The following is a 21,470-nucleotide window of genomic DNA, read 5'->3' as shown; positions in this document are numbered from 1 at the left end:
ATATAATAACAATGCGACTAGATGGATCAAACAGCACAGTTGCACACACAGACAAAAACTTTACATCAAAGCGTTTGGAAGAATAGAAACTCAGGCCAGAAAAAAAATGTTACAGAGGGAACACAAAGAAGAGGCAGTGCCAACACGACCAAACTTTCCTCCCATCATCATAATCAGCAGCAGCAGCGTAGCCTGCTGTGAGTGAGTATATGTGTGCGCGCGTATGCGTGTGCTTGTGCAGTCAGCTTGTGCAGCGAGAAAGATCACCCCGGTACACACTGGTTTGTGATTTTGGAGGCTAACCTGTGGGTCGGTGCACCACTGTGAAAAGCATGAAAATTGGGAACCAGCATCTCACAGGACGAGTGAGAGGAAGGAGCGCACCAGCGAGCTGAACCCTCAGGGTGAGCACACACGAGAAGCTTTTCATTCAGGACATTTTTCGCTACTTTTACACTGTTGCTGTATGACTGTCAGACTATTCATACTTGCATTTCTGTTTTAGGTTTAGATCATTTTTAGAAAGTACCCTTTGCAATCTCTTCCTTTTGTGTGCTTTGCAGAACAATACCATCTAATGAAACTCATTTAACAGTTGAGGGGGGCTTGGTTGAATCTTACTTCTTGACAGTTGACAGGAAGGTGCTTGCCTTTTTACTCCTTTCAGAGTTAACACCAGACATCTGTAATTAAACGGAATATCATATATTTTGTGTACTAGCTGCTCTCAGTCACTTCATTGGTTTTTAATTAGCAGGCGCTCTGCTGGATTTGAGTCATAACTCATCAAGCGTCCTCCCTTGGACCTATTTCAAGAGTGGTAAATTGTCTGTTGTGGGCGCTTTATTTGTGACAGCTGTAAAGAAGGAGACAACCTAAAAAGCCTTATTGCAGTTGTAAATGAAGTGAGAGGCCAATACAGTTCTACCCAAAACCAAGCCCTGGCACCAAATTCAGAGAAACTATAAAAATAGCTCATTTTATCTGTTTTCTTGACATACAGTCAGCCTGAACTTTGGTTTGTTGACAGTTCAAATGTTTCCTTAATCAAAGGTCTGAGGTTGCATATTCCATTATGAAATCATTTCATTTGTAAGACTTAAGTGCAGATTCCCATACAGACAGTGTGCTTCATTGACTGTAGCACCTCAAGCAATCTGATACCTGAACACAACAGATTACTTGTCAGCAGTAGAAACATGCTGAGTGTCCTTATTTAGATGGACAAATCAACCTCCAGATCGGCTAACTGTTGTAGTGGAGGAGGGCACGCAGGGCAAAGAGGGTTACGAGGACAGAGCCGCTCTTGTACTTTCTAATGTGATTCATCAGTCAAAATTCCCATCCATATGCCTTTCCCGAAGCAATCTGCAGCCAACCGTGGCACATTAGCATGGCTTTAGTGAAGTCACGAGATGACTCAGGATGAATGTAAATTTTGTATTTCTATATATATTTTTTTTAATGTTTTGGGTTGAAAAGTGGGATCTCTTTGTGAATGCACAAAGCCTAGCATTCGATCATGAACCAGATTCTTAAAATACACGCAGTTTCGCAGAGTGCAGGCTGCTGAAGCAAAACATGTCAGGAAACAGTATGGTGAGAGGAACCAGGTATGTTTTACAACAGCTGGCCCGGGCTATTTTCTTGGGGAAAAAATGGTGAAAATTGAGCTCGATGTTTGTTTACGATCTTGTCAAGAACAATAAAACTGAACCAAGGTTGACATGAAGATTTATTGAACAGAGACTAGTATGTGCGAATTCAAACAAAGCAAGAAAATTGTAGTGAATTTTAAGTTAATTTAAAGTGACATGTGAGAAGACACATAAGAATCTTTCAGAAAGTTTTTATACCATACAGCTTTAATAAGGAAAATGTACAATAACAATACGTAAAATAGCAGCTTGATGCATTGCCCACTGACGCAGCACAGGGAATGAGCTTGTTAAGCTCTTGCACTGGGAGACATGAGACATCCTAGTGCCCTTGTTCTGTCTGTCAGCCTTCACCAGTGGACATGGGAATGTAGCACCTGTGTGTGAGCGCCGAGCTCCAGACTTTTGTGTGTGTATGCAAGCGAGTAGAAGTTGCCTTCTCAAAGATCTGACAGCCTTGGTCGGACATCAAGGTCCTGATGTCCAGTTTTGCATCACGGTGCCATTTAGTTGCAGCCAACTCCAGACGGACCTTGAAATGTTACACAGCTTTAAAGGTCAGATTCCTCATATCGTGCTGCACTCACTCAGTATTCACAGGAAATTTTCATCCACCGCGTGCTTTGAACTACTTGTTCGTGGCAGCTTCCTTGTTTAAATAAGCTCTGCTTGCAATTTGCATCCGATATCCTGTTTTTATTTGCGTGCCAGAGGGTATGTGAAATGTTCCTGCTTGGAGGAAGCGGTGGAGGCAAAACCTTTAAAATGCAACAACAAGATTTCAAGAATGTGAATTCTCTTCAAGTAACTTTCTGTTTCTTTAAAGAACCCCGGACAAAGAACTTTACCAGAAAAAAGGAGAACAAAGTCACTTCATCATTGGCTGTTAGGTAAGCTGTAATGATACCAGACTTAAGATGTCTGTTCTGTATGTAACAGAGAAAAGACATTTTGCTCATATCTTATTTGTTATTTTAAAATAGAAACTCTTGAGTACTTTGGGAGCCTTTAAATCCCCGTTATGCCACTACCTCTATGCTCTAAAGGTTGGGGTGTCTCCTTTCTGTCTGCATTGCATCGTTTTTCTATGTCAGAGTACTTTAGAGAACAGATTGACGCTTGCAGTGCTGCTGATGTGCCCTGTTACACAGCTCAGGTCTTGCATCTGGTGCCCAGTTGTTTTGTCAGGCACTCACTCTTCTCCACCGCAAATCCGTTAATGGAGTGACACTGGACTGATATCTGAAAGATTTTCATATTGCAGCTAATGCGGTGCACCCTTGGCGCACTGTAGCCTGGTATTGGAAAAGACTGGGCCAAATGCTAATTTACTCAGTGACTTCACTTTCAAGGAAATAAGCAGCAGTTAAATATTGTTCCAAGTACTGATGTCAAATGCAATCTGTCCATCAACCTGTAACGCAAGACCTGCTGCACTGTTGACTGTGATGGGCTGATATGCACCGCTGGATAGACTGCTTAATAGATGGCAGAGTAATTTGAAGGAGCTCTTTGTTGGTTGAATAAAAGTCCTACTGTACCAGTCTGGCTGGTATAAAAGTGTCTCTTGTCCAAAGAAGGGGTGGAAAGAAATGGTGCTCTCTAATGTCATCAGGTTTATTGTAATCCATACCAGGATTTTGACCAGGAGAACAAAGCTGCTCTCCTTTCCTGTTTCAGCTTGCTCCTCCTCTGCCCCTTTTGTGAATATGCAACATGAATGATAGCTAATACAGAAGAATTTTATTGTGAGGATCCGTTTAGATCACGAGTATAAAACACACACATGTTCAGAGGTTCCTTCTGTTATCGTGACATATCATGACCGCTGTAACCAACTTTGTTTAAGCTTTCAAAAGAGCTGCACAATATTTGGAGGATGCTAACTAGAGCTGAAATGACGGATTAGTATATTTCCAGAAAATGTGTAACTACTTTGAAGGTAAATGAACCTCTGGTTTAAGGTTATTACATATGAGAATTCTCCGATTCACTCTGTTTTGCATCACTGTCAACTGAATGGGTATAACACTGGGAATTTCTCTTTTTGTTTTTTGTTTTTTTCCTTTTTGATATCAAATGAATTGAAGAAGCCCTTTCCTAGAGTGTACCCCAGCTCTTGCCCTGTGACAGCTGAGATAGGTTCCAGCCCACCTCCTGGCAACTCTAAATTGAATTAAGTGATGCATTGCATCACCTAATTATTCCCTGGAAAGAGTAATTCCTCGCAGTACTTGTTACATTACTTTAGCATTACTCAGAAACATTGCCTGAGATGAATTGTCCCATTTACCAGTTAATAGTATCAACCTTGAACTACAGTGCCACACACTGGCATGAATCCCTATCCTAGTGAGGACACAGGATCTTTCTTTTATTGTTTAAGTATTAACACAAAGCTAACAGCAAAGTTGAAAATCAGCTCATTGTGCAGATAACTGAAGAACCTTTGTAATCTAAGTAATGCTGACTGTGAAGTGTGCAGGAGTGGGTCTGCGTTACAGTGTGATCAGGGGACTTGGTTGGAGGGAATGTCTTGGACTCTTTGTCATGTTCTTTGAGCCATTCCTGAGCCGTTTTTGCCATTTGATGAGGTACATCGTCCCGCTGGGGGAGGCTGCTGCTGATGTCTGGCAGAGTTTTTCCAGTTCTTTCCAGCTGAACGCTGCTTTTTAACAATATGATCAATGTTTTTTTCACTTCACCACTTAATGGTTTTAATGTTGGGGCTCATGTATGTATATACATACATACATGGGTGCATACTCAAACATATGCATGTATAGAGAAGAACATGATGGTTTTGTTGCCTGCTACAACAACAAAGCATTTATTAGCAGGACTTAGATGGAGTCCAATTAATATGCTGAGGTATCTGGATAATATGTACCTCCTTTATTAATGTTTTGAAGATCTGCTATACTGCACACTGGAGCTGCACATTGTGTCTGCTTGCATAATATTACAGATATCTTACATGTTCATGAATTCTATATCATTGGACTGTCTTAACCTTCTCCTGCTGATGAATAGGGAACCATGTGCAGTTCCCTGAGCCCCAAACAGCCCAGCGGGCCCGGTCTGACAGACATGCAGCAGTACCAACAGTGGCTTTCCAGTCGACATGAGGCCAGCCTGCTGCCTATGAAGGAAGACCTGGCCCTGTGGCTCACTAATATTCTTGGTAAGTCACACTAACGAGCAAGAAACACATGCTATTAACAGTGAGGATTTATTACCACGAGTTATAGTTTATAACATGGTTTAATTCGCTAAGCAAAGCGAATTTAATTCAGTTATATTTATATAGGGCCAAATCATAACAACAATCGCCTTGAGGAGTAGTAATACTATTACATATATAAAGTTACAGTTATATTCCTGAACTGTGGTTAAAATGTGTTTTAAATCATTCATTTCTCAGATGTTTTGCTAGCTGTGCGAAATAAAATAAATTTAAAAAATCAGGGTGTGGTTTGTAGATTCATTGGATACACAGGCTTAGAAATAGCTTGGCTTTGAAAAAATCCTGCACATTTCATTGCTTTGTGTCTAAAATTAACTCGACTGGTCTTTGCTGATGTAAACACCTCTGCAGGGGATTGTGATCAATCCGCACCTCATTACAAACTATTTTAAAGTCCCCAGATTGTGTGGACCTGTTCCAGTTGCAACGCTCTTTCATAGATTTACTTTAAATGAATAATGGACACCATTAACTGTTCTTAAATAATGCACAGTGGGTGGGAGCATCAGCACTGTGCAAGGATGTGGTTGCATAATAAACAATTCTCTGCGCTGTACTTCTTTAACAGCGCAGCCACAAAACAAAAGCACAGTGCACTTTGATCTGATTTGAATGGGTGTGTATGAATGAGTTTTGTATGGTTTTTTTGTTGTTGTTTCTTTTTGTTTGTTCCTAGAGCCAGGGAAAAATTTGTATTAAACATGGATATCATTAGTGAAATACCTTAGAGAAACACCTACAGTCATTTCCATGATGTTTTCTTAAGCATTCTTGCACCAATGACTCACCAGAGTCAGCTCATAAATATTCTTACAAAGGCTGCCACCAGAGTAAGAATTATGTATTTGTTAGTTGGGTTTCAGAGATGTAAACTGTCTGTTAACCAGTGTTTCATCAGAATTTTAAATTTGTTAGAGTCAAGTTCTCAAAATTTCAATGACTGAGTGCTAATGAGGAAGCCAGTGTATGAGTGAACACACAAAAATACACACATGCAGCACGTTTACTCTAGCTTTTGTCATAAGTATGTTGGTTTGTGTTTGTAATTATCATGTTTGTACTGCTTTTAGGTTATTAACAAGGTCGCACCTATATGTTAGAAGAGATAAGTATGAACTGCTTGATTGTTTCTTGTTACACAAAACCAAGGGCCTCCGCTGGCCCTGGTGCTAAACGCTTCATAGACTGTGCTTTTTGTTTAAAATATGCTTAAGAACTACTGTATGTGTTATGACTGGGAGTTACTCCTGGATGCATATAACAGACACTTTTCAAACCAACTATAAGGTTCCTGAGACTCTCTCATGTCTGTGTGTAAACAACTTAAAACAACTTCAGTGTCTTCCGCGTTATCTCTGGCTGTGTGTGTGTTTGCACTGGAACCAGCTGAGCCAGAAAGCCATGGAACTAAAGGGTTCAGAAGCAGGAGCATGCAAGTGTTTCCAGTGAATAAACACTACAGAATTAATTTGTTGGTTTAGGCCAAGTTCTGTATTTGCTCAGTATTTTTTTTATTCTGTGAAACAAGATGCTGACATCCTTGATTACAGTTTCAGGTGAGACCTGCCGTGTGGCCCGCTGCCGTGTGGGAGGCATATGTTTGGTTATACTGATGAGTCATTGTTGTCAAAGCGGTAACAGCTTGGCTCGTATTGTTTTCACTTCCCGAGTCTGTCTTTTTGTCTGTCATCATGGCAAAATGTGCTCCTCAAGACACTTACTTAAGCAGGAACTACCACAAAGGTGGTTTAAAGCACTTGGCAGGTGTTTATGTTTGTCTTTGTGCATTTGTCTGTGGACAGTTGTTCAGTTGTTTAGCAGTGCAAGAAAAACCCAAGAAACTTAACAGGTGTTTAATTGTAGTTTTAATGCAAGGAGAAGGCTGAGTTTGCAAACGGTCAGAGCTCACTGATCCTAATATATTCCCAGTGTAAGATGATCTCAAGTCAGATTGAAGGAACTGGGCAACTCGTATGATTAAATATTTAATTTTACTATACTTCTATTGGAGCCCGGTGAAAGATATTTTCCTCTCACAGCGTGGAACGAGGGTCGTACGAGTAGAGTATAAGACTCACTGAGTGTTTCTCAAGATTTCAATCTCTCTTTTCTGGGCTCAATTGCAACATTTGGAACTCATTAAACATTGAACCCCTAAACCCCTCCTCCAATAAGAAAGAGAAAAGGGATAAAAAAAAATATCTCCAGTTTCTTTCCACAGACACCCCCCTGCCACCACCTCCTATTTCACGATGATCTAACTAAGAAAGAATGGTCCTCTGGAAGTCAGTCAACTGGACACCACATGTTGATCACCAACGTAGCTCTGCAAATGCACAGGATAATGAGGCATTACTGTGTACAAACAGATGCCACGTTTTTTTTGGATTTTTTTTATGCATCCCCGTAGTTGCCATCCCACGGTGTGTGACCAGGAAATCCCCCAGATCCTCTCAAATCATGTTGTACTATTTCAGCTTTTGGCTCCTCCAGAGCCGCCACAAACCCGGCAGCAAAAGCGACGCTCGGTCATTAAAACGGTTTTAGGAATCAACAGCACTGCGTCAGGTTTGACCGCAACTCGGAGTGAAGTGGAGATTAAATTTTATTTCCTTACGCTATATGTATATTTTTTAAACTTGTGGCGCTGCTCTTTCTTTATGTGTCTCCTGCTCAGGTCTGGAAATCACTGCTGAGAGCTTCATGGACCGCTTAGACAATGGCTTCCTGTTGTGCCAGCTGGCTGAGACACTGCAGGAGAAGTTCAGGCAGAGTAATGGAGATCTGCCTACCCTTGGCAACAGCAAGGTACAGAGAGACTGCAATAGTCCTGTGTGATACAGGTTACAGTGAAAACACTAATCTGAAAGTTAAATCTTGGCTGAAAATCTTCCCAGACTATCAGCTTGAACGATTTCACAGAGCATTGTTCCTGAGTATGAAAACATCATCTGAGCAGACACTTATTAGGTCAGATTGACTGACAGTCACTATTTAAAACCACTTCCACATGTAATGGTCTTTTTCACATCTAAATACAAAAGGATATCCCAACACAACATTTGGAAAGTAGCACAGAGGCAGAAAGACGCTCTTGATGACTGCGCCCGTGAATTCCTACTTTGCAAAGAACTCCACAATTTTAGAAAGAAGTGCACATAAAGTGGGATGGGGGGATGGGGGCCTCTTGCCTTCAACAGGGCAAAAAAGAAAAAAAAATAAGGCTAGCAAGGACACGTTAACTGATGGGGCCCCACATCCCCTGTGAGATTTGGGAGAACAGCATTAAACGTTCTTTTCTTGTGAGCCTTGACTGAGGATTTAATGAATTTCATTAAAACGGGTGCCTTGAGAGTGGTTACCTGTAATTTCACCCAATCAGTCTGTCCAGATGTATATTTATGGGGTTGGTGACTAAAACAACAAAAACAACTAGGCAAAAGAAAAATGTTTCTATTTATGCCCCATATATTATAAAAACCCCATGGATACATCCTCAAAAGTTCAAAAATATATGTTAAAAGATGGATATTTACCTTCAGTATCTGTTTATTGCAGATATTTAAATGCTGAAGTGACAGCTGGTCTCAGTGGCATGCAGCAAAAACTGTGATTGGGTCATGTTCGTGCCTCTGTTCGGAAGGCAAGAAGTAAAAGATGTTTGTTGGTCCTTCAGTGAGAGTTGTTGATGTTTGCACTGAAGCATTACTGTGCTGATGTCAGTGGGTCTCCTGATCTCAGTGTGAGCGCAGCAGCACAGATGTGAGGAAATACTTGAGGTCAATGACCGTGAGACAGCAGAGGAGCTGCCGAAATAGAGGAGTCTATTGATTGTGAATGCCAACAGAGGGAGAGAGAGAGTCCTTGGATAGGCTTTAAAATGAAACAAAGCTGCATTATGATATTGTGCAGCGAGCGTGATTTGATTCTGTTTGTCTGAATTAAGGGTTTTCATTAAAAGATTAACCGTGTTATTCATGTCTGATACACAGTATGTCATCCAATGAGTCTTTATGCTTGTCGTGGCATTTGATCAGCTCTAGTTGTTTGCTATCAGATTTCACCACTTAAAAGAGGACATCCATCTGTGTTCAAGCCCTGTTATAAGTCGATGTGGTGTGTGAAGTGGGCCTGTGACTACAGCACAGGGGTACCATCAATCACACTTTGCAGATGCTGTGCTCCAGACGTTTTCCCATGTGTTTATATCAATCAGTATTAAGTCCAGATGAGCAAAGGTTGTTTTCGTTCTTGTCATAACACTTTGACAGGCTGATTTTTGTACAGTCATTTCAATAACTGGGGGAACTTATTGCTATAGCACTGAAATTTTAAGCAAAAGTGCAATGTTCAAGACTTGGTTTCGGCAGGAGAGTGAGATGAGAAGATCAAACATCGTAAATAAGTAGCATTGACCAAAAGGGATTTTTTTTACAGGGAAAGGAAGGGCCATGAAGCTAGACGCAGCTGCTGGTTATCTCAGCAGAAAGGCTTGGAGAGGAAAAAGTAGCCCGGCTCTGTACAAAGTTCATGAAATCTGTCCGCTTGCACCCATAAAGCACACCACATATTTGCTTAACCAGTGCAAAAACAGAGATGTCAGTCGAAGACAGTTCAACCTCCAACTAACATATGTGATAATAGCATAATCTTCTCATCTACCTCTTAAAGTAAGAAAGTACCAAGTAAATGTATTTTTAAAGTGTCAAACTGCTCATCTCGTGTGTGCATGTTGAGGTATTTAAATTCTTTGAATGAAATAATTTGATTATAGCTGTCGTTGCTCATTTCAAGCATAGCAGTTCCTTTTCCTTATTATTATTCCCATATGTTTAAAGATAATCTTTTCCAGAAGTCCCCTACCTCCTGTGCAATCATTAGACATTCAAAGGTGCAGATCATTTGGCAGCCAAGGCAGAAATAATAATACATTCATCTGATTGTTAGATGAAAAAAAAAAAAACAACCTTGGCAAAGTTGAATATTTATCCGGGAATGCAAAGTCATTTAACACAAAAGATCCCCTAAAAAAAAAGTCAAAAGGAGAGTCTGGAATGAAAAGAAAAATACCCACAAAAGCTTGCATATTTCCAGCATGAGCTCATTCCACCTTTCTCAAAGCACAGACACACATATCCTGTATAAAACCACAGCAAAGCGCATAAATCTCCCCGAACAGACCGTGTGGGGGCTGAAACCCATAAGCATGTCATTTGAGCCCAAATCATAGACAGCCTGGTAAAGTAGCACAGGTTTTCAAACCCGTCATTTCTCATATTGATCTCAATGGGAAGGGTTCTTGATCCTGGGCTGAAATCAGAGCCTCAGCAGACATCAGTGTAGATGTAGATAATGTGGCTCTGTGTTTTGGTGGAGCTCTGGGTATTGGTTCGAACAAGTCACTCTGGAGGACTTTTGTCCTTTCTTTGTTAAACTGCAGAATAAGATGTTTAAATCCGATCTTGTTTAAGTGAAAGTAAGGGGGTTCTTCTCTGTGTCTGTGACAGAGAATTCCCAATCGGAGGATACCGTGTCGGCGGAGCGCTCCATCCGGCTCCTTCTTTGCACGGGACAACACAGCCAACTTCCTGGCCTGGTGTCGTGAGGTCGGAGTTGGAGAAACATGTCTGTTTGAGTCAGAGGGTTTAGGTGAGTCTGTTTTTATTTCTCACCCTGCGAAAATGTCAAGATGTAGGACAGACCGGGTACATAAACAGGCATCACTTTCCTCACAAAGATTCAGTTCTCTCAGGCTTTGGTTATCCCTGGCACTGCTGGGGCAGTGGGCTCAGATTTCTATCTTCTGTGAATGGCCTGATTGTACAGGTACAGTGACATGCAGGTTGGCCTGCTTCCCTCTCCTCCCCTCTGAGGATTAGAAGCCTCACATCACCAGACCGAGCCTCACCTTCTTTGACGTGCTCAAAAAGCTCACAGTCCGGGTAGCACAGTGATGGGAGCAGCTCTACCTGACAATAAGGGAATCTCATACAATGCACTCATGCACAAAACATCTAAAGTAAAACTACAGGAGCGTGGACATAAAGGTGTGAGATGGTGAGAAAGTAGGCCAACAGTATGCAAATGTTTTCCTCAGCGCACAGTAGGGATATTTTTCTCTCTTCCTCATTCGCTCTCTCAGTGTTTATCTGTGTCTTTCTGATCTTTCGCAGAGCTTTCTTGCACGTTATTTCACTGCAGTGTCCTTGCAGCAAAGATATGCCCGGACTGAAATATTTCCCTCATAATCAGATGTGCCCCTGACAAGAGCACAAATACGCAGAATAGTCATAAATTCTTGCCATATTTTTGACTAAAAGGTTGATCAGCCATTGCTAAAAATATTCAAGCTATGTAAATCATTTCTGGATTCCAGGATATACACACACGCAGTGAGCTAGCTGCAGTGAACTATAATCGCCTTCGAATCCAGTGGACATGTGATTGTAATAAAATGCTTCAGTGAACAATCCAGCTGACGAATGTCTTTTTTTTCTTTCTTTCCTTCCCTCTTACTTTCTCTGGATGGATTTGTCAGTTCAGCAGTAGGTGTAACAACATCAGGTTTGCTATCACGCAGTGGATATATTCTTTCTATATTGCATGGTGTGGTGTGTCACATTATTCATGCTTTGTGTGTCCACAGTCTGGTTTGATCTATTATTTGCCGTGGTTACCGTTACCCTCTGAAGTGGTTAAAATGAACATGTGAGCAGTATTCTTTCCATTTGGTTTGGGATGAACAGGATTAGAGAGGACCATGTGATTGCATGAAGTTCATAAGCTTGTTTTTATGTCCATTTCACCATCACACAGCCACTCATTCTCATTCATCACCTTCATCCAGATACAGTACAGTATTTTAATCACCAAATCCTAAAAGGTGATCTCTTTTTGCAGTTCTTCATAAGCAGCCACGAGAAGTCTGCCTTTGTCTTTTAGAGCTGGGCCGGATAGCATCACGGTATGCTCTTGGTTTTTACATTTTCCTCCTTGATTGTCTAGATTTTCCTGTGTATGTCTTTGGATTGTTTTGCAAATCCTTTCATAATTTCCGTGTCTCTTTTATTCCTCATCTAGGTACAATGTGGAGCCTCCTGGCCTTATAAAACTGGAGAAAGAGATTGAGCAAGAAGAGAAAGCGCCTCTACCTCCTCCGTCACCTGTATCTCCAGCTCAGCCTGTCCCTCCATCACCCTCTTCATCTCCTTCCCCATCCCCTTCCCCATCCCCAACTCCTACCAAAGTGACTTCTATCAAAAAAAGCACAGGGAAGCTTTTGGATGATGCCGTAAGTTAGCAAGTGTTCACCTCTGTTTGCTGTTTCTACTTAACTTATCAGAGGAAAAACATCAATGTTTGTTTTTGTCAAAACAGGTAAGACATATCGCCAATGATCCACCTTGCAGATGTGCAAATAAGTTCTGTGTAGAGAGACAGTCGCAGGGTCGATATCGTGTTGGGGAGAAGATGCTCTTTATTCGGGTGAGTGTGTTACAGTATTGTACAAAAGTCCTCGTTTCTTTGTATTTTGCTTCCAAGGAGCCAGACTTTCTTGGATTTTTTAAAAGCAGTCTTGAGGAATACTTCTCCAGGCTTTTTGCAAGTCTTTCCAAGTTTTTCTTTGGATATTGGCTGTTTTTTCCCTCATTTTGAGTCCAGTCCTTGTACCCGACCAGTTTCAGGAGAATGTTTTTTTGGTTTGTTATGCCACTTAACACTAACCTATGACTCATTGAAGCATAAAAAACGCACATAACTCAAAAGATGGCCCAGTCTTGCGTCTGCACGCGACAGAGACCTTAGCAAATCGTCTATCTTTAGGCACCTTGTTATTAGCAGTCTGTCACAAAAACATAATTTGTCCCCATTTCTTTCGTTGCATCCAGGAAAATGTCACCATTTTACATGAATAAAATAGTATTTTTGCAACAACAAAGTGATTCCCAAAGAGCTATTAGCCAAACACTTGACATGTGGTGTGCAATATGTCCTTAAAATTTTTGAGGAAAATGGACAAATAGAGGAGAAATGAAGTTGCAGGCCTAAGAAAAATATCTAGAGCATATGAACAGGTTCTGAAAGTCCCGTCCTTAAGAAATGGGGGGGGAAAAATCCACCAAAGACCTGAGGCAGGACCTGAGCTGATTCATCCACTATTCACTGCAGCCGCATCAGAGATACTCTCAGCGGAAGGGTGGCTAATTCTTAAGAATAGAATAGAATGCCTTTATTGTCACTATACAGTTGTACAATGAGATACAGAGGAAGGGAATCAGGGAAAAATGGCTGTGGTATGCCACAAAACTGAACTGAAAATCAAAATCATCAATATGTATGGGGCAGGTCACAAGAGAGATACAACTACAGCAATCTTAAAAACACAGTGATTGCTTGGGGGTGCATTTCAGCCAGTGGTGTTGGGGATCTTGTTAAAGTGGATGGAATTATGAACACAAAAAGGTACTGTCAGATTTTGATCTACCAAGCAATACCACCTGGAAAGCATTTGACTGACAGTTTCAGTTTCATTTTTCAGCATAACAATGATCCCAAATACACTGTCAGTGCAGTAAAAGGATGCAATCAGTCAAGGATTGGCCTTGCCAGAGCTCGGCCTCAACATTATTCAGGCAGCTTGGGATCATCTTGACAGAGAATCCAAGAAACGGTGGCCAATATCCAGATAAAATCTTTGGATGTCCTTCAAGAAGACTGCTTAAATAAATTTATAAAAAGCTTCCCTAAGAGAGTTGAGGCTGTGTTGTAGTATAAACGTAGTCATACCAAATACTGACCTTCAATCATGTTAGACTTGTACAAACTCTGTTTTTGCCTTATATATTCTATTTTCAATGTTTCCTATTTTCCTTGCAAAATATAAGGAAATGAGTGATGGCTCAAGATTTTTGCACAGTACTGTATATAATAATTAACATAATCGTTTTTTCACTTGTATCACTTTCATATGAGGTTATCAAATTATCAGGTTTTGGATATTAGCATAAAACTGTTCAGTGGAAAAAGTCTATTGTTGGGAAGGCCCCAACGGACATAGTTCTTTACTGGTGAGCTTATCCTTAAGCTTAGTTTTCAGGTCACTGTTCTGAATGTTTCACATTCAGTTTGCTATTATTACACTGTTATGCACTACTATAAAGTCTCAGTCCAAATAATAATGAAGACATTAGTCCCAGCACTGAAGCTTCAGAGGCAAATATTACACATTATACAATAATGACTCTATGAAATCATTGTTCAAATAAAGTAAATCATACATTACATTGTAACCTTCTTTTACAAACTGGCAAAAAGAGTAAATAGTCTATTTCTAGCAGTGGAAAATGACAGTAACCGTTTTCTTATTTTTTAATTATTCCATTCATTTTATTTTCATTCCACTTTGCGGTTTGTAACAATAACGTCTCACATTGCAAAGCAAACTCTTTTTCCAGTCGTATAGCAGATATGTGGGGCTGGTTTTGGCATGAAGGTCATCCATTGTGTCTACAAATGGCCTTTGCCTTGACAATGTTTACTTTCATTTGCTGTAAAGAGAAAGCAACATCCACACATTCACCTATGATCTCACAACCAACTTACCACTTGGAATACGTCTGACCCAGAACTGGCTGTTGTACTAACATAATCACACACAATCAGTCTTTAAGCTCAGGAAATGTTACTCAGCTTTCTCTGAGTGGAGAGATAAAGGCGATTCGTGAAAGATAAATGGAGAATAACAGATCGGAGAAGTAGCATCTCTCCCCTTGGGATCCTGGTTACTTGGCAACCCACAACCGGGATTTACACCTCCAAAGATGTGATTCATGCTGGCGGTATGTGTACATTAGCAAAAGGGAGTTTACTCTTGGATGTCCTCTGCTGTTTGTCCATTGTATTGCAACTACTAATAGTTAGTAGTTGGTTTTTAAAAAACAAACCAAAAAAGTCTTAAACAAAAATGGGGAAAAAAGCTTCAGGACAAGCAGCAGAGGATGAATATATACCGTATAGTATATAAATGGGCAGCCATACTGAAAAATAGCTAAATTATAACAACATTATTAAACATCCGTTACCATGTGTCATCGTGGATACTAGTCACACCTTCAGTATGTGCGATACTGCTTAGGATGACAAACAAAGCAAGTGTTAAGCCTCTGTTCCTCTGTCTCCCAGCCAGCACTCTTCATGCTGAACATGCTTTAATTAAAATTCCTCACATGGCTTTTTCCCCCCCAGCAGCTGGGTCGACTGAAAAGGCATGAATACAGTAAGCCCAGTCACTGTCTGTAGGCAGCTGGGAGCAAGGACAGCAGTGACGTGCAGCAGATCTCACTTCACAATAATCTGGGCCGCTGGAGAGGCTGACCTTCTGCTGGAATAAATGAGCTAGTTGTAGCTTGAATGAGAGAGCAGAAAAACACCAGAGTGGTTTTGTGAGAAGTGCTGTCCCAGCTCAGCCCCGGGCCTCTGCCCTTCTCTGGCCTACTGAGAAGGGTTTGGAGTCCAGCAAGGGTCTCGTCCCAAAGCAGCGTGATTGAAAACCCCTCTGCATCACACAGGTCCATTAAATCCACAATCACAAAGCCTGAGGCCTGGTGCTGATGATTGGATCTACTGCCCTGCTCCTGCCCTCACGATTGATTCATTTAAGAGGCCTATAAATGTTGTATGTTATGCTGCTGCAGGGCAAGAAGCGTCATATCTGGCCAAACTGAGGTGACAATTGCATGATGTAATTTGCCCTTTTTAACTATGTATTGCTTTCCTATTTGTCTGAATCATTTTTGAGTTGAGTAAATAATCTTTATAATAACTTGTTTTGGATTTACTCTTCTTCAGATAGGGCCATTCAGCAAACAAGCTTGTTTCCTCAGAGGTGTAATGGTGTGTTAATGAGGTAGAGGGGCAAAAAGCCTCCATAGCAAGGCAGACATGTTTTATGTGTGCAGCCTCTGGGGAATGCAGGCTTCTGATCATCGAATATACCAGCGCCTTTTATTTCGTCTCTTTATTATAACCGGTGACGTTGCCATGGTAGCCAACCTTGGGAATGTGCCCTGATGTGGCAGGTGGCATCGTTTTCAAGCAAATGTTGTAGAAAAGGGATAGGAAAAAAAAAACACTGCATGTGTCTGTTTAACCAGACATATAATTTAAGGTTTTATGCTTTTTAGTGATGAAATCACCTGAATATTTATTAGCTATCCTAGTAGGTTGGGAAGTTGATCTTCCAGCTTGTCAACTCAGACCCATAAAATGTTCAGTGTTACCAGAAGATATCCCATTAACACTGCAGATTGTATGCAAATTCATGTGTATGAATTATCAGTCAACAAAATTGTACGATGAAATTGGGGTGGCTGTGGTTAAGGAGTTAGAGCGGGCAGCTATTGAAAGATTGGTGCTTCTCTGGCTGCTACAGCCTGCATACCAAACTATCTTTGGGCAACATACTGAACACACAGTTGGTCCAAATGTGTTCATCACAGTGTGGTAAATAGAAAGCATTTAGACGTAGAAAAATGTGCTTGCACGGATGTGTATGTGTAGGAAACATGTTAAATAAAGTGCCGTGAGTGCTCCAGTAGAGTAGAAAAGGGATATATAAGAACCAGTCCATTTACCATATAAAAGTGAACATCTGTAAATTTTTCGGTAATGCTGATGTTTGTTTAGAGTCAGTGATGTAAATGTGTCAGACTTAGCCACATAGGCTAATTTTCCTCAGCATTCCTTGGCAGGTTGATTATATTTACAGACATGCTTCAACTTAACTTCCATTCATATTTATTGCCTGATTATCTATGTCCCACCTGGACACCAGTGGGGCCTACCCCGCAGTTTGAGAACTACTGGGCTAAGCTATCACTTATTGATTAACCTGTAGACTTTATGGGTGGTGTAATTGGGAAAGTAACAGTAATAAAACAATAGAACACCACTCACCAAAACTGAAGCACAAACCTCTTGGATGTTAATAAAGTTGCTGCACCTCAACCCTGCTGTACAATCATTAAGTGGGTAATTAGCTTAAAAAAAAAAAAAAAACAGCCTGTAAAAGTGTCTGCTTCTGCTCTGAAGTTGTAAATTGTAACATGGGTGTCAAAGAACACTAACTTGTTTTGGAGCCAGTATTAAGCACCCATTCAAATTCAACAAACTGCCCAATAACAATAGAAGTTAGAACTGGAAGACCTTGTCTATTAGCTAATGCTGGCAAGCTTGGTTTGCTTGTTACATATACTCTAGGGGGACTACACACCGACACGTCTTAATTAGTGCACAATTAGCAGAAGGTACAGTAACAGAACAAACAAAAATTCCCACTTGACAAACATCAGTGCTCTCTTGACTTTTATTCTACCACCAACAGCTATTTGTCATTGCATTTTTTGCATGACAAAATATATATGACCCAGTAGATAATCCTCAGACTTATTTGAGGGAATGTCTCATTAATTAATAATTTCTCATACCGACCATAAGGTCCCACTCAGAAGGAATTTTAATAACCTAATCCTTTGATGTTTCCTGTAGCACCATCATCATCAAAAACTGGAAATTTTAATGGGCCTAGTTTATCATCAAATGCCTGCTACTAACAGAAGCATTTGTGTTTAGGGCTACTTTTATTTTTATATGAACATAAGGTCAAAGCAGTGCTGCATCTGCACACAGTCTCATCACTGTTAGAGTTAAGAAATAAGAGTTTCTTAGTAATCAATTCACCTAGACGTTAGGGCAGCAGGGTTGATAAAGAATCCCTCCAGGGATACCAACCACTTTTGGGACACCCACATCAATCAACAAGCTTTGACATCAAAGCCGCGCTTACATGTTCGTTCAGCTAAAACCCAAAGCTTCAATCAGGGTAATGACATTAGTCCTATAGAAGGGTTCACCCACATCTATTAAAGCACCCCTTCTGACACACCAGCATCACAACATAATCCTATTTTCTTCCGCAGATGCTGCACAATAAGCACGTGATGGTGCGAGTCGGTGGAGGCTGGGAGACCTTTGAGAGCTACCTGCTGAAACATGACCCATGCCGCATGCTCCAGATTTCCAGGGTGGAGGGCAAGATATCCCCTATAAGCAGCAAGTCCCCTAATATCAAGGACCTCAGCCCTGACAGCTACCTGGTGGTGGCAGCGCACTACCGCAGCAAAAAGTGAAGACACGAGACTGAAAAAAATTCCATTAATAAAAGGACAGATTGACTTCGTGCTGTTTTTTACTGTGTAGAGAAGGGGGCGTAGCTATGCAACATATCCCTGTTCTCATGAAGTAAATATTAAAGCTGTAGTGCAACACCATTCACAGAAAGCACATTTTTCTCATAGTGATGATTTTGTTTTGTTGGTTAAAGGTCATTCTTGGGTGTTTTCATTTGATTGGGCCTGGACACATGTTAGTAGGCCTCTGGGTGTTATTTACTTTTACATAACAGCAAACAGCTTTGAAAAACATGCTCATTATTATCGTAACAGTATAATTGGTTTCATAATTAGTGCAAGGGAAGGTGTAGATTTTCTTGAGATTTGAGATTTTCCTGTTTTTATTGCATCTGAAGCAATATCACATATGGTAGGTAGAACACTTTCATCTTTTAGCTCCTCATATAAATATCTGTATTTGTACAAGGTAAAAACACAAGTTGTTTTTTTACATGAAATGAAATGGGTGCTGGAGATGTCGGCAATTTTATGAAGCCAGTATTCCTTGGTACCTTGATGTGGATTCTATTGATTTGTCTGTGCTAGTGTTGTTTTCCCACTTTTTTTCATTTCCCATCAAACTGATCTTCTTATCTAATTTTTTAATAATACACAGACCCTATCGGGCTGTGGCTCAAATGGGATTTTATCTCCCACATTAGAAGAATTATTTAAACCCAATGAAGTTTAAATGCTTTACTTTATACATTTAAATTCTTGTAAAAACTCTCATAAAACCTAAATTTATTCACAAAATGTTATAGCTTTTTCTTTGTGCATTTCTTAGTAGGCTAAAAAATAAATAAAGCAATGCTCATATTGTTTACATTTTGCATAACTGTTCTATGCAGTACATTTATATATTAGCATTTTGATTGTATTATGCATTACTAGAATAGATCCTGTGTGTAATAATGTCTTCATCCGACAATCATATGTTCGAATCAGTTTCACTAGCTTGTGATTTATAAATAGATTTACTCATTTAAGGTCTCACGTTCTTCACTGTGTCGTATTACTGACCCCTACAGGTGGTGCAGTGATTTAAATACGATTATTATTGATTACTTTTGGGGGGTTCTTACAATGGAGAAATATCAATCACTGCATAATAACTCATGTTATATTAATTTGCTTTTATTCCTGGAGAATAAATATGTCGGTTTGGTATTATATTCACTGGTTGTGGAAAGCAACTTTCAAGCCAGATTTTAGTTGTACATTTCCAATAAATGCTGAAAAGTTGAAACTTCTCATTTTGATATTTGCACGTTGTATTTTAAATTGTTAATGAAATACTAGTTTGCTTATCACTTTAAGAGTAGGCTGCTTTTTTGGGGGGGGGCGGGTTCCATATGTATAAAAACAAAATGTACGTACGTCTTTATCTGATCATCCTACAGTTACGTCCAAAAGACCCGAGCCGCCCGTCATGTGCACAGATTCGGTGAAATGTGCAAAAATAAGTGGAAATAGAGTCCATCAGGTAAAAACAGAGTTCATGCTGTTCTAATGAGACGAGGTTTTGGTTTTGTTCATTAATACTGTTTCTTTTATTTTGTGGACATCGTGTCCGGTAGGAACTAGAACTGATGTTACAGGCAGTTTGTGTGTCAGCCAAGAACACTGTGTGATTTTCAGTCCCCTCAGTAATTCATCTCCGGTTAATACTGCATTAAAATCTGGCGTTAATAAGAGGTTGCTGAAGGGCATGAAGAAACATGTTGCTGTTTGCACATATGTTATAATGAGGTCTGCACAGAAGCTGAAGAAGAGTCCAGGATAATATTCATAATAAAAACACAGCAACGATGATGTTGGTTTGTGACTTTGCTTATGTCTGAACATACTTATTTCAGTATACTCTGGGAGACAGAGCTAATGTTTCAATACGACACTGACCTGTAACGTTCAGGATATTTTACTGTAGTTAGACGAAAAGAAAATTGTGAAAATATGTCTCCTTCGAGCCGGATTTGAACCAGCGACCTAAGGATTTCAGCTGTGACGTCTACAGTCCTCCGCTCTACCAACTGAGCTATCGAAGGGACGCTGACAGTTAGCGTATCCATGTGTGTGGATGAGCTAACGAACACACCGGAACAATACTTCTGCGTCGGTCTACGTCATTAGTTACGCCTTAAGGCAGCGAGATTGTGAAGCGCGTACGGTTCGGGTAGATGACGTATGTGATATTCGAAGCCATGTGAGCCGGTGTTGTGGCAAAACGTGATAATCTGTTTAAATAAAAAAAATCATTTAAAAAGTCTTTTTCAAGAGCGATCAGACCAGGAGTGCAGGATAAACTGCAACATCTATAACACAAGTTATATATTTTTAAGCGTCCAAACGGACCCGGATTGATTACAAAGTAGAAGACAGTCGTAATTACACTTAGAAAACAGGTTATTTCTTTATTTGTATAACCAGTTTTAATCCTGCTGTCTGCAGACTATTTATCAAAAGGATATTAGACACCCGTGGTGTGTCAAAAAGTAATCATCTGACCAAAAGTGATTTCCGGTATTTGCCAAAAAGTGATTATCCGTATTTAAACAGCTGTAAATGATTTGTTGGCCAATAATATGTGAAACAATGTCAAATGCATCCCTCATGAATGATATCAAGTCATTTGGAGCCACAAACAACATTCCTGTGACAAAGTAGAAGATACTATCAGTCTATTTAGCAACACAAGCAAAGATACATTTAAAAAAAAGAGGCACAGACAACATTAAACAAAATCCTTAAATATAAAGAAATTGGGGGTGGCTCAAGACTTTGCACATCTCTGGCTACACCTGAACGACTCTAGACACATCACAAACTGTAAATATTAATATTTGCTTATATTTTTGTCAACTATATTAACAGTGAAACTCTACCACTAAGTATTACCTCTAAAACTGTGATTCTACGCATGAAATTGACACAAGGGTAGCAGAAATGTGATTTATTGTAGCAAATAACATTGGCTAGATTTCTTCTACAAAATGACAAGAGCACCAGAAGCATTTAAGGAAGGCTGTAAGAAACGCACTCAGCCAAGTAAGTCAAAGAAAATATCTTAAAACATCCGTTTTCTCCTTCATATTCCTTCAGTCTCGTTTCCATTGTAGTGGACTTGAACCTTCGAACGAAAGTGAGCATATTGGCTGATGGTGTGCAAATAAGTGTGTAACAAAAGCTTCAGTTGTAGTATGGCAATTCACAAACATTTCTCATTTAGATTAAGCAGCCATTCCATCCGTGTTTGCATACACTACAATTCAATGCAACAAACTCAAAAACTGTGCGTGATAAACAAAGTAATTTAAAAAAGGGCTCTATTAAAGT

General features: G+C 40.1%; 1 protein-coding gene and 1 non-coding gene across 8 annotated transcripts; one reads left to right on the top strand and one right to left on the bottom strand.

Moving 5' to 3' along the window:
• Positions 1 to 9: 9 nt before the first annotated feature.
• On the top strand, positions 10 to 19,383 carry gas2a (growth arrest-specific 2a). 7 transcript variants are annotated; one of them, XM_026175690.1, is made up of 10 exons: positions 10 to 404; positions 2,485 to 2,548; positions 4,692 to 4,842; positions 7,583 to 7,713; positions 10,413 to 10,554; positions 11,449 to 11,469; positions 11,806 to 11,869; positions 11,986 to 12,196; positions 12,283 to 12,390; positions 15,154 to 15,727. In XM_026175690.1, exons 3-10 carry the CDS (start codon positions 4,698 to 4,700, stop codon positions 15,202 to 15,204), a joined length of 873 nt encoding a protein of 290 aa, XP_026031475.1. In that variant the 5' UTR covers positions 10 to 404; positions 2,485 to 2,548; positions 4,692 to 4,697; the 3' UTR covers positions 15,205 to 15,727. The 7 variants fall into 7 exon arrangements, with proteins under 7 accessions (XP_026031475.1, XP_026031474.1, XP_026031476.1 ...); XM_026175689.1 differs by having other exon boundaries at positions 15,151 to 15,727; XM_026175691.1 differs by having other exon boundaries at positions 14 to 404; positions 15,474 to 15,727.
• A 712-nt stretch (positions 19,384 to 20,095) lies between these two features.
• trnay-gua (transfer RNA tyrosine (anticodon GUA)) lies at positions 20,096 to 20,182 on the bottom strand. The gene is given in 2 exon segments: positions 20,096 to 20,131; positions 20,146 to 20,182. It is a non-coding gene; the product is annotated as a tRNA-Tyr (tRNA).
• Positions 20,183 to 21,470: the final 1,288 nt, after the last annotated feature.

Source organism: Astatotilapia calliptera, chromosome 7 (genome assembly GCF_900246225.1).
Source record: "Astatotilapia calliptera chromosome 7, fAstCal1.2, whole genome shotgun sequence".
Taxonomy (NCBI): domain Eukaryota; kingdom Metazoa; phylum Chordata; class Actinopteri; order Cichliformes; family Cichlidae; genus Astatotilapia; species Astatotilapia calliptera.
Note: the sequence above shows the minus strand (reverse complement) of the source record. Positions and strands in the feature narration are given on the sequence as shown.